At 35.1% G+C, this 12,799-nt stretch overlaps 1 protein-coding gene across 1 annotated transcript in view; it reads left to right on the top strand.

Moving 5' to 3' along the window:
• The window catches only part of MEI4 (meiotic double-stranded break formation protein 4), a 133,563-nt gene that overhangs the window by 86,602 nt on the left and 34,162 nt on the right, over positions 1-12,799 (top strand). Inside the window, exon 5 of the mRNA XM_054279830.1 lies at positions 5,735-5,866. Coding sequence (XP_054135805.1) covers positions 5,735-5,866 — 132 coding nt within the window. The remainder of the gene's footprint in view (positions 1-5,734; positions 5,867-12,799) is intronic.

Here is a 12,799-nt window from a genome sequence, read left to right as displayed (position 1 = left end):
AATACATGCTGCAGTCAGTTGTGGTTGACAATAAACTTCCCCAACTGTGTATAGGTTTGCAGTATCTTTTGTCAGCCACAGCCAAGACAGGACTTAATTCATTGGTTTGCAAGAGTCTTTCCTGCTTAGGGACAAATAAGATTTAGAAATAGTTATTCATGTCACTGGTGGTTTTCAAGTGTAAAATGAGCAGGCTTCAGTTTTCCTAATTAATTGAGTCCCAAGGGGAATACTGTGGGTGCATTTTCATACACCAAAAGATTTTACTTTTATAGAGGAAGAGCACTTCATTTGTATATTTGAATATTAAAACATGTTGTCTGGATTTTGAGGTCTAGTAAGAGTCAATGCTTGAATCTCTTGATTATTGAATTAAATTTTCTCAGCAATCTGTTGTCTTTATGTAGAGAGTTATGTCAAATGGTAATCAGAATCCATTGTTTTGAAAATTGCTACTGTCTAAAGCAATCACCAAACTGACTGACCCTCATTTACTTCAGTGAAGTGGATCATAGAAGTAACATAGACAAGAATGAATGAAAGAAAATGTTGTCTGTCTTCCCCTTTCAGCTAGCTTCAGCTGATGCAGATCATACCAAAGCTACAATTATGGAAGAATACAGAACAAAGTTAGCTTGTCTAGCAGATGCTGAGTGGCCTGAAACTCTCCATCAGGACAAGAGCCTGTGAGCTTAATACCTCTTGCAAAAAGACTTAGTCAATAGGCTCCCCTTGAGCAGGGGCATGTAGTAAACCCCAGTCACAAGGTTCCCTTTGTTGGCTCTGATTCCTGCCCAGAGGCTTTCAAGCTGCTCATGGTTGTTCTTCTAAGACAAGTCTCCTCACTCAATCCAGCTCTTGAGGCAGAGAGCAATCTCTCCACTTCTCCTTCCTCCCCTGTCTATTCTGAACACCCTTTAGCCTTCCAATCATGCTCCAGTCATGGGATTTTTCCCGCTGAGCTTCAGTAATGGCAACAAGGTTGTAGCTTTCTAGCAGCACAGTGGCTTCCAGCTCCTCCAGTTTTTGCCCATGCTGTGTGCACTGGTGTAAAGGCACCTCAGCTGAGTTGTCAGCCATGTCACCTTCCTAGAAGAGCACCCATTAATTCCTTTGAGACATTTGCCTCCCTAGTGTTTCCCTGTTGGCTTCTGTTACCTCAGGAGTCCCTGGCTCATCTCCCTAAGACTGCAAGAGTGCTTTGGTGCAGCTAGCACATTTCTGAATCAGCAGCAGAGCATCCTCACCAGCACCCATGGCTCTAATCTTTGCATATCACCCCACAGCATGCCAGGGACAAGCCTGACAGTGACAGCCCCCAGCAGTGGAGCCAACTGATGGTTCTACTGGAGAACATTAGGTTGAGAAGAGTGGAGAAAAGCATAAACAAGATTATGAAAGAGGGGAAATTTAGCCCAAGCATTAAGAAGAAATTCTCTACTGTGAGGGCAGTAAGATGCTGAAACAGGTTGCCCTTCGAAGTTATGGATGTGCCAGGCCTGCCACTGTTCAAGGCTGTGCTGGATAAGGCCTTGGGCAACCTGGTCTGGTGGGAGAGTCTCTGCCCATGGCAGAGAGGGTTGGGAGTAGATGATCTTTAAGGTCCCTTCCAACCTTTACATTCCATGATTGTATGATTCAGTGAAGGCATAAGGGCAGAGTAAGGGCTGGAAATGTGGTCTGCAGAGCAAAGAGTTGCAATAATATGTATAAATTTTCGAGACTGATAGAAGAAATACTGGCAAGTAAACAGGAAGAGAGGGATACATGAGAAGCATCAATTAACAAACGAAGCAATGTGAAGATAAGAAAAGATGTGCTAATGTTCTCTGTATAAAAGTGAGGTTTTCAACTGGCATTGATGATTAGGAGTGGAACTCAGGTTGGACTAAATTGGCAAGGGCAATGTGAAATCAAAGATGAAAATAGTTTTGTTTGTAAGACTTCACAATTTGAGGATTCCTGCCATAATTATTTGCCTGTCCTGAATTGCCAAATATGTCAGTTTATTAGGAAAGAGAGCTGTTACTTGGGACAAAAACTGTAAACAGAAAAACAGAAAGTAAGGTGCAGTTAACACAGCTGCATGGTGCAGTGAATCATGCAACTCATGAAGGAATTTAACTCAGAAATTTTAGATCTCCTCTATTAAAAAAAATCTAACATGCTGATAAATGAGTTCTAAAAAACTATTTTTTAAAGTTTTTAATGCTGTTTCCTGGGGAACAGGGCTTACAGTATGTATGCTGTCTGCTTTGGTTATCAGTCATTTCCTCGGCAAGTAAATTTTGATAGGCAGGTTGAAATCACTTGGAAAGAAGTTAAAGGTCAATAATACCTTCAAGTAGGCTTTAAACTCTTTAGCTGAGTGAAGGAGGGACCCAGTTAGTACACCTGAGATAAGCTCAACATAGACATTATATATTCATTTTGGCAACAGCCAGGTTGACAATGCACACATCCTTCCCAGCTGCTGGCGCAGCATTGCCCTCTCTTGCTCTGCATCCTGAGTAACATGGGAAGACAGTAGAACCTGGGATGTGGGAGGAGGGCTGGGAAGAGGTGATGCAGGACCTGAACAGTGAACCAGGCTCCATTGCTTCCTGTTTCTAATGGTATATTTTCTACAATCCAGTTTTCTGACTGCTTTTACATGAGGATTCCTGAAATGCATTGGTTTTATTTAATCTACAACATTAAACAAGCCTAAGGGATTAAAATATTTCTGTTCCTTTTAAATATTGGATAGATTAGAGCATTGAATATATGCTTTTATCTTTAATGAAACTATATACTATTAGATTTTTAGTTTGAATGTTTCCAGAGTAAAATTGGCAATACACGAGCATTGCTGTACAACAAGGTCTTACTTTTGTTTGCTATTTGCATATTCGTTGCTTATATGCTGCATTGCTTATATGCTTATTTGTTCTGTGTGCATTTAATCCACACAGTCTATAAGCATTATTTTAACCTTCTTTGTTGTCTCTTATTTTCTTAAACTATTCTTATAGGAACGTAGGAGGTCCACCAAGATACAATGTAAAACCTATGCTCTTTAATAAATCAGTGGGATTTAAAAAAATCAGTATTAATATTTATTAAAGATAATTACAATATATTTTCTATAATATGTAACTGGGAAATGCTATATTATAAGCATACATTTAATAAGAATATTTATTAAGTATTAATAAATTCATCATTGGCATTTTTCAGTGCCATTGATACTCATATCTCAAGTACCCTAAGTGGCATCATTACAAAATACAAAATACCTACTTACTTCTCTTAGTAGAGGCTGAGTCTTTAAATTTCAAGGTCCCTTGTTATCTAGTCTTCAAAAATTCCAAATAAAAAATGGCAACTGTTGCCAAACCATAAAAGATATGGAAATTTTGTGAAAGATTCTATTTTAGTTAAATCTCAGCTGCTAGCATTAATAATTGCACCAAAAATATCATTGCTGCATTATCTATCAAAAATTATGTAAGCAAATAGAAGAGACCTTAAACAAGAAAAATATTTATGTTTTACTGTGATCTTTTGGAGAGTTTACCTTGACAAACTGCTCTGGATTGCGTAGTTTGCTTGCTCACCAAAGGCAAATTAGCAAGTATACTCAATGTTATGCTCTGAAAATATAGAACTGTAAAATTTGTATTCCTCCCTAATTTATTAAAAGAAATAAAAATGAATGGTAACTTGACTGAAAAATGTGCTATTTTTAAGGCATTTTTTAAACCTTGAGTTGAAGCAGTTGTAGCCTTGGGAACATGGGTGCTGTCAAGGCAGAACTATCCAGGTGTTGCAAACTTGTTTCTAGTAGATACTGTGGAATATGCTTTCAAAATGGTAATTTCTACGTTATTTTTAGAAAGAGGAGTCATTGTTTTGTTTGGAAGGGTATATATTTCTAGTATATGAATGTCTCATTTTAATTTATATAGCCTCAAAGCCTAGGTAGACGCATGCATTACATTATCCCTTTATATAATTTTCATTATTCAGAAACCTATTTTTATCACATTTTCATTCACATTTCATATTTATAGACTCTTTGGTGTATATGTTAATGAATAATTTTAATTACACAGGTTTTCAAAGCTGTATGTGTACAATTTATGAATTCTTTTTAATAGGAGGAGTTTTCTTTGTATCTCTGCATGAAGATTTGGTTCTGAACTTGAGACTTGTATCTCTTTTGTAGATTTCTTTTGATACTTGTTTTGGGATTACATGCAGAAGTGAGATGATTGAGGGCAAAGTTTTATTAAAGTTGGATTGGACTGTGCATAGGAGTCTCATGTTGGACAGATGATAACCAAGCTGATCCAACTTTTTACCAGCTGGAAGAGGCTGGGAAATAGACATTGCATCACCTGCTGATCAGGCAGTCAAGCAAGAACTGTAAATGTGAAGCTGCCTAATAAATGGGTTTTACAGCAAAAGATTTCAGTCACCTCACTGTCCACTTCCCTAGCCCAGAATTTGATCAGTGACAATTTTACAGGAGGCCATGTTGAAAACCATGGTAAAGTCGAGGTAAATGCTTCCCCTAAATAAAATCAGGCTGACTGCTCCTGGAACACCTTCCTGCCCTTTGTGTGTTTGGAAAAGTTTTCCAGCAGGATTCAAACTTGTAAATGGTGGGCAAGTATTGTTATTCATATATGTGTGTGTGTGTGTGTATATATATATATATATATATAGATAGTGTGTATATATATATATATAGATAGATATATATTTGTCTGCATCTATATACTCATGTGAGTTGGCTGGAGGTATAATCTAGATTGTTAATAGGATGCAGTTATCTGTTTGGAGTGGTTCAGAAATCATAGTTATTCTTAGGCATACGGATTTGTGTAAGAAATTTGTCAGTCAAAAATACTCATTTACAAAGAGTTACTGAATATTAATGTTGTAGGGGATATGCATTTATATAAAAACACAAGTTATAATAATTGTAATTAATGTGTCTTCTTTTTCCTTTGAAATAACTCCAGTATTTCTATTTACATATAGAAAAATCTTGTGTACTTTGTAGAGAAGTATGCTTCATTACATAATAGCTATTTATTTCAATTTCAGGGAACAAAGAAAACAGTATTTTATTTTTTTTTTAGTAGAAGAAACTGTGGCAAAAAATTACTAACATAATTCTCATGCAAATTTACATCACTCCTCTTGTGGTTCAGGAGAAATGCATCGTTAAAGAACAATATGAAAGTGAATTAATTGAATTTGAAAATGCATACAGATACATAGTGTGTCTTCTAGCAGTTAGCATTTAATCAGTTTTTTTCCTGATAACTACATTGACAACACCCTAGTACAGCTCTCAGCTTGCATGTTTGAATTTCAAAGAGTTTGTTCATTTATTTGTCTAGCTATGAAAAGCAGAAGAACTGTATGTGCAGAGTAGTCACCAATTTGCTATGTGAGGAGATGGGTATGGTGATATCTAATCCTGAAAAGCAGTGTCCTGGGGAGTTCACACTTTTGGAGGAGTTTGTTCCTGTGACAGTTTCCTGTAGTGTTATTCTTGTGAGGATGGATGCCAATTTCTCATAGATCTCATAGTCTGTAATCAATAGAATTTTGAACTGGACTTTTTCCTTTAACATTTTAATATGTAAATCCCATTTCTACTTAAAGTAATCATTTGGGATTAAAAAAAGACTGAGATTCATTTTGAAAGATTAAATTTACTGTTATTTCTCTTTAGTTTCAGGCACTGCATTCTGTATCACAAACGCTGGGTTTGCTAGGAAGGAACAACATACTAAGAAATTCTTTAATACCCCTTCTCCTATCGGGAGTCCGTCAGTTTGCTGAGCAGTTGTTGCAGGCTCACCAGGTACTGTCATCTTTTCTTTTCAAGAAAGCCCAGAGAGTGGTGTTGGGCAGTGTTTTGGCTGAATTTATTTGTTTCTTAAAATGTAAAGAAAATCATCATTCTATAGAATATTCAGATTTATGAACCCAGAAAATGCTAGGACCTACCTTAAACAGCAAATTCAAAAAGAGAGGCATAAAGTAAGAGAAAATTCCATACAGAAAGGTAAAATTATCAGACTGTATAATAAATAGACTGAATAGGTTTTTAGATCATACTATATAATTTGCAAAATACTTAAAATAATGAGTTAGAAGATTTAGTACAATGTATAAATTGTTGAGTGTGCAGGCAATACAACTTTGGTATTCAGCTAAACAGACAATATAACTTTGGTATTCTCTCCCTAGCTCATGTAAAACTGGAAAGTCAGCTACTTTATTTTATTTCAGAATTAGATGTCATGTTTCACATTATTATTATTTCAAATTATCAATTTTCCTGATGCAAAAGTTGTCCAGCACATATTTAATTTGTTACAATGAGTAGGAGCTAAATAGCAGAATAGAACTCTTGGTAAAATTTCTTCTTAACTTAAATTATTTCCAGTAAACTACAGAGGAAAGAGAGAGACAATAGCTGTTCCTTTAACATTTGAAAAAAAGATATATGCACTAAATAGGGGTTTCATAGATTTTTCATGCATTTGTATGTGTTGGTGTGTATTTTATGCAAAAAGGTTCAGCTTCACTTGGGATTGCAACTGGATTTTATACTATCCTAAAAACTTTTTATTTGGTGGAAGATTTATTTTGCGCCAGTCTAATTTAACAAAAGGCTTAAGTGTTGCTCAAGCAGTATTAATTTTTTCTCTCTAGGGTATGATGTAGTAGTAAGTTGGACTGTTGGGGAAAGAATATGTAATTGCCAACCCAGATTTCTAGTGTGTTTGAATTATATTCTGGAAATGCCAGTTTTGAAAGAATAAGGCAATGAGCTGTGCCTTATTTTAGGTTACTGTTTGCATACAAGATTTATTGATGGCAACCAAGTAAAAAGACTTTTGACAATTGTAAGGATAGGGTAGAGTGTAATTAAAAACAATAATTGTTTTTTTAAGTTTAAAGCAGCTGTTCATTTTTAACGTTATTAAATCTCACCTGTTTAACAGAATTAGTCTTCTTTCTTTTCAGAGTTTTGCCAGTGGCAATGCAGAACCTTTCAGTTCTCCACAGTGATGTCAAGCTCATACTGAGCATTGTGCTTTGCTGAGTTAGTTACTATGGAACTGCTTAACCTTGCCATACTGTAATTATTTTTATTGCTTTTATATTTGGTGAAGCCTCAGGAGCTGGGCATCTGTCAATCTGTAGCTGACACTGTAGGAATTTGAAAAGCTGCAGTACATGTAGGGCAAGTAACTGAAGTTCTGGTTTGCTTAGCTTGTGATGAAGTCAGTGTTTTTAAAGTTGATGCATTCTTGCACTTAGTCCTAATAGATGTATTGTGTTCACTTAAAAACCCTCATATATTCTGTATGTGATAATATTCTGGCAATAGATCACAATAGCACTCAATTCTGATGGCCTGATTTATGGACCAGCTTCCAAATGATTCTGAATTTGTGTAGCATGACTTCTGGTAGATATGATTCTAAAAAGGATTAAAGTATTTTTTCTTGTTTTATAATCAAATCTAATGATGCAGTATCAGTTTGAAATAAAAACCCCCAGCTTTAAAACAAAAACTTTTCATAAATACTTAAATTAGAGTTTGGAGAAAGATAATACTTCATATAATCAAACTTCATTAGCTGACAAGTATTCTAATTGTGTTTTGTTACTTAAGCAAAACCACTGTTAATTGCAAATAGTATCTCCCATTTAAAACAATCAAATTAGAAATTCTTAATTTTAGTTATGATTAGAGGTGTGGAAATACATGAGGTTTGTTTTGCTTCACTGTTAGTTAGTTTTATTGTTTTAGGCACAAAACAGAAATAAAGAATTACCTAAGGCATGTATCCAGGTTAGTTTGCAATTGGCTTTTGAACATTTGATGGAAAACAGAAATTTAAAAAGACAGTTTATTCATCCAGGCAAATTTCTGTTTTATTGTTTATAGTAATTTTTTTTAATTGAAGATGGTTTTCAACAGTGACCTGGAATAAAAAGAACATTCCTTTTAGTTTTTCTAAATGAATCATCTAGATAGCTCAACATTTCTGTTTTAATTTCCTCATTAAGACTTGAGCTAAGTTCCAAGTAGTTTGCCAAATGCATGAATTCAAGAATATGCAACTTTATATTCCATCATGTCTTCAGTAGAAGTGTGCTCAGCACAACCCCTTGCAGGTTTGTGTATACATCTTTGATAAATATTGAACATATTTTAATTTCAAATTCTCACTGATTTTAGAGAGTTTGTAACTGTGTCGTCTTGGAACAAGCTTATCAGTCGATGACCCACAGTTCCAAAGTGCTATCTGTGCCCCATGCTTTAAAAATTAAAAAATTAGGTTGTGTATTGGAAAGTGTTTCCAATAAACTACAAGAGAAAAGTACAGGGATTACTCTAAATATTTTTATATTGTTTTCTAATTGGTTAAATCCTTTAATCTTACAATAGGCAAATTAATGTCAAATACATGAATCATAAAATTTTGCATACAATATTTCCACATATTAATATGGAAATTAAAAATAATTAAGGAGCATGTGAAACAGTATAGTCATCCTGATTTTCCACACAGTTAAGATTATTTTTATGTTACTAAACTCTTAAGCAAGTTAGTAGTTTGCTTTAATTCATTTACGTACGTCATCATGGGCTCAAAGTAAAGCCCTTAAATGCTTTGCTGACACAAGCATGCTGAATTCTAGGCAAAAGCATATTAATATAAACTCAGTTGTATCTCCTTATTTTTACAGATGTTGCATATGGTCTTTTGAGTTTTATGTATAATAGGAAGCTTTCATGTTCATAAATAAAATTTATAAGAATACTGTAATTGAACCTTAAGTTACTATGAAATAGAAATTTTCTGATCCCCAACTGGACTTCTACTGCAGAACAGATAGAGGTGTAAGATACTGAGATTTCTGAATCAAAGATTTCAGATACTGTGGAAGATGGATTAATTTTCACATGTTGAGCTCCTCTCATGATAGCAGATTTGCCTTTATGATGACTTTCAAAGACAGAAGGCTAGAAATGGAAAGGACGTAGTGGTTTACTGGATTTACTGCTCATTTCTAACCCCTCCAGTATTAATTCTAAGAATTCTGAAAAAGAAAATTAGAAACCAGAAAATTGATTCTGAAATAGGAAAGAAAGACATACTATGAGGTTTTGGAAAGCTCTGTTATTCAGTAATTGCTGATGCATAGCTTGGGTAGCATTACCCAAGTTTTATTGCATTACTTTCTACATACCATTTTTACCTTTTTGAAAATTTAAAATCGTTTTATCACAAAAGCTGTACACTGGATAGCTGTTTGTGTGGGGTTTTGTAATCAAAGCACCAAATTATATGTAATTCTCAATATTGTATGTAAGCATTAAGTCCAAATTCAGATGTGGGTGCTGACTTCTCACCTGAAGTGAATGACAGAGGACATAAAGGGAGAGATTTCCTCTTTAGTTAGGTGTATGTAGTAGACCTTGCTGTCTGCTTCTTGTAAAAGTCAAACAAGCAGCTAAGATTAGCTAAACATTTGGCAACATGAAGATAAACAGTCATGCAAGGCTTTGCTGAGTGTTACAAAAATTCTTGAGAATCGGACTCATTACAACAGCTTTGACTCAAAAGAGCCAAAGGATTTAGATATAACGTGGGATTTGTCTCACTTGAATTCAGATGTGTATGATATTTCCATCTGACATTCTTACTTAAGCTTTCCATTGTAGTCAAGGGAGGGGAAAAGTCATTTCTTGTCCAACCTATGTTCTCTTAGATAATTATGGTAATTGGTCCCAGACTTGTTTGCTTCTTTCTTCTGCCTATGAGAAAGGACATTTAAGTCCTTTCCTGAGGTGCAGATATTTATGTTAAAAAATTCCAAAGTTAAGGGACGAAAATGCCATAATATCTCTACAAAAATGTCTTTTTGGATGATCTGGGCAAGACATGTTGTTGGAGCAAAGACCTGATCCTGCAGAACATTGTAACAGGTAGTCATGCAAAGCCTACTTCTGTCTGTACACTTAGTTATCATACATTTGAATTCTTTAGTGTCCGCAGCTGGTGACTGATGATGATGGGCTGTGCAGGATATGGGGATTGGAGCTTCTTGTAAGATGCATTCCGCCATGGTGTGTCTGATGCGTGTGCCTCTGAACAGGCAGACCTGTAACACCAGCAGTCTATGCAGGCAGTGTATTGAGGCAGAAAGAGAACAAAGGGGAGCACAGAAGCACTATGATTTTGAGTATTTCCCAAGATTTTCATTGCTATTCAGCACTGTGTAGCTAACAGGCTTGTCAACGGAATGTCAAACTGCACAGGAACAGCTCTATATGGAAGCAAATGAAGGGCTGAAATATTCCTGTGGCTGCAGAGCCTTTTGTTTTAGCCTTTTTTTTTTTTCCTAGCTGGCCTGCAAATTAGAGGCTTTATGAATGTCAAGCTGGACTAGCTCAGTTGGTAATCAGTTCTTTAGGGAAAATGGAGTTTTCCTGTAGCTGGGTTCAGCTAGATGATCAAAAGGTTTAAAGTGCTGAGAACTGAGCTAATAATGTCAGAGCTTGTCTTCATAAGCCTTTCTCCATGTATCCATTCTGTATCCAATGGTTGCTCTGGGCAGGTGTGGTACCCACCACATGCTTTATTCCAAAGGCAAGTGTGTCTGATGTGATGCAGAGAATTCTTCAGACAAGCTCCTCTTTCCAAGAAGTTTACTTCATTTATGCAGTATGTCTAATCTCTTCAAACATAAGTTTGCATTGCATTGCATTAAGTTTGTATTGCATTGCAATAAAGGTTTCCTATGTATTAGGAAAAAAAAGCTATGCTATTTTTTCTCAACTATGATAGAAAATGGCTAAAATAGTTAATAAGAAAAAACAACTGAGAATATTATGCAGCTAGAGAAGCTAAATACCTTTTGCAGTCTGCTGTTGTTTGAGGTACTAAAATGGCTATCAAGTATATTTGGCTTTTTATAATTTCTACTGTTGACTTTTGCTGATGCATAAGATTAATAATACTTCACCTAGCTAAAAAAAAGAGACTGGTGTTATGTAGACCTTATGAAAATAATTTAACTTGCATCTGGACATCTGTTCATCCTGTCTAAGATGTCATTTCTTTCCTTGTTATGCTTGTAAGCAGAGATTGTAGTGTATTTTAAACTGTGAATTCTAAAAGATGCTGCAAAATAGTGCTCTGAGTAAATGTAATGTAATTTTTATTCCATTCAACTGCTGATGCTACTGATAACAAAGGAAATAATGGATGGATAGAATAATTAGTGGATCTGCATTATTTCTTATAAACCTTGTGTGGAGATACAGTTTTGGGAATATGTAAATGTCTTCCCTGAAAGGCAGGAATGAGAGAATCAGTCAAGACTTGGTATACGCCAAAAGAGTGCCATACACCTTTGAAGTGTATACCTGCCTTTGCTGCATATGTCATCCCCTATTACAGATTAGATTTTAAGATGCTTACATGTCAGACAGAGCTGGAAAATGACAAATGGTTCATGCAGTGTTCTCTTCCCTCTCATATTATCTTGAAATGATACCATTAAGGAGAAAGGAGTTTAGAAGTGTTCCTACAGAACTAAAAGGTAGCAGGGCTTTGACTACACTTAGGTGCTTGGCAAAATTGAGGATGACATGTAATCAGAAAACCTCAGATGTGTTTGGGAACAGAAGCAGCAAATATCGATTACATGAGGAGAACTGTCGACTAGGGTAGTATTACTCTTAATATTGGTGAATCATGTCATTCATGGAAATATAATACTGGAAAAGGAAAAATGCTTAATTAAAAATACCAAAATATATTATGTCTCAAAATGTTACTAAATGTTATTTCTGGAAATCTTCTTTCAAACAGTGCACAAAATTCAGGCTTAAAAAACCCAAAAAAAAACCAACAAAAAAAAAAGAAGGAAAAAAAAAACAACCTCCCAAAAAACTACAAAAAAACCCCAAAACCAACAACAACAACAACAACAACAACAAAAAGCCCCTAAAAATCCAATAAGCCAAAACCCAACAAAACCAAAAATAACATGATTATAAATTAAATGAAATTGCCTATTTGAATTTCTGGTGCAGTTAAGCTTTCATTACATCTTTTTTAAAATGTGGGTTGATGCTTTTACTTCCTTATTCTCACTGTTAATACTGTCCTTTTTCTATTGCTTTCTTTGCAGCTCATTTAGTTCTTTTACATGCCTGAAAGCAGAACATGAATAAGGACAAAATGTCAGATTTTTGTGGCATGTGTGGTAAACTTGCTAGTCTGGAAGACCATTTGATTTTTACTTAAACCTGTGTCTTCAAATAGATAGCTTTAATGTTCCCATTAGGCTCCCTTCCTTATTGAGCATTCCTGCTTACAGACAATGATTTGCAAAATGGAATGATGTTACAGAAAATTGAGCACTGCTTCCTTAATGCTTTTTGGTTATTGCAGTTGTCTGTGTGAATAGCATATATATACCATATGTGCTCTTAAAAGTTCAATTTCCAGGAAAGGTAACAGATTTTTTTACAGATTTACCTTTGGCTTTTGATTTTGGAGAATTGTTTAACATCCTCATTATGCATGTTTTTAACACAGCTTCACTAAATGCTTTTTTGGGATATGTTATAAATGCACAGTTCTTGCGTCAGTGGCTTTGCAGTCTGTTTGCTGCTTTAGTATTTCATATCTTCAGAAAATGGAAAAATAAAGAGTTGTAGTCCTAGAATTTCTAACAGGGAATCACTGATAAAATG

This window comes from Melozone crissalis, unplaced genomic scaffold, assembly GCF_028551555.1.
Source record: "Melozone crissalis strain CALT ecotype California unplaced genomic scaffold, PUWL_Pcris_2 ptg000027l_1, whole genome shotgun sequence".
Lineage (NCBI taxonomy): Eukaryota > Metazoa > Chordata > Aves > Passeriformes > Passerellidae > Melozone > Melozone crissalis.
The sequence above is the reverse complement of the archived record's forward strand: the minus strand, read 5'-3'. Positions and strand labels throughout refer to the sequence as shown.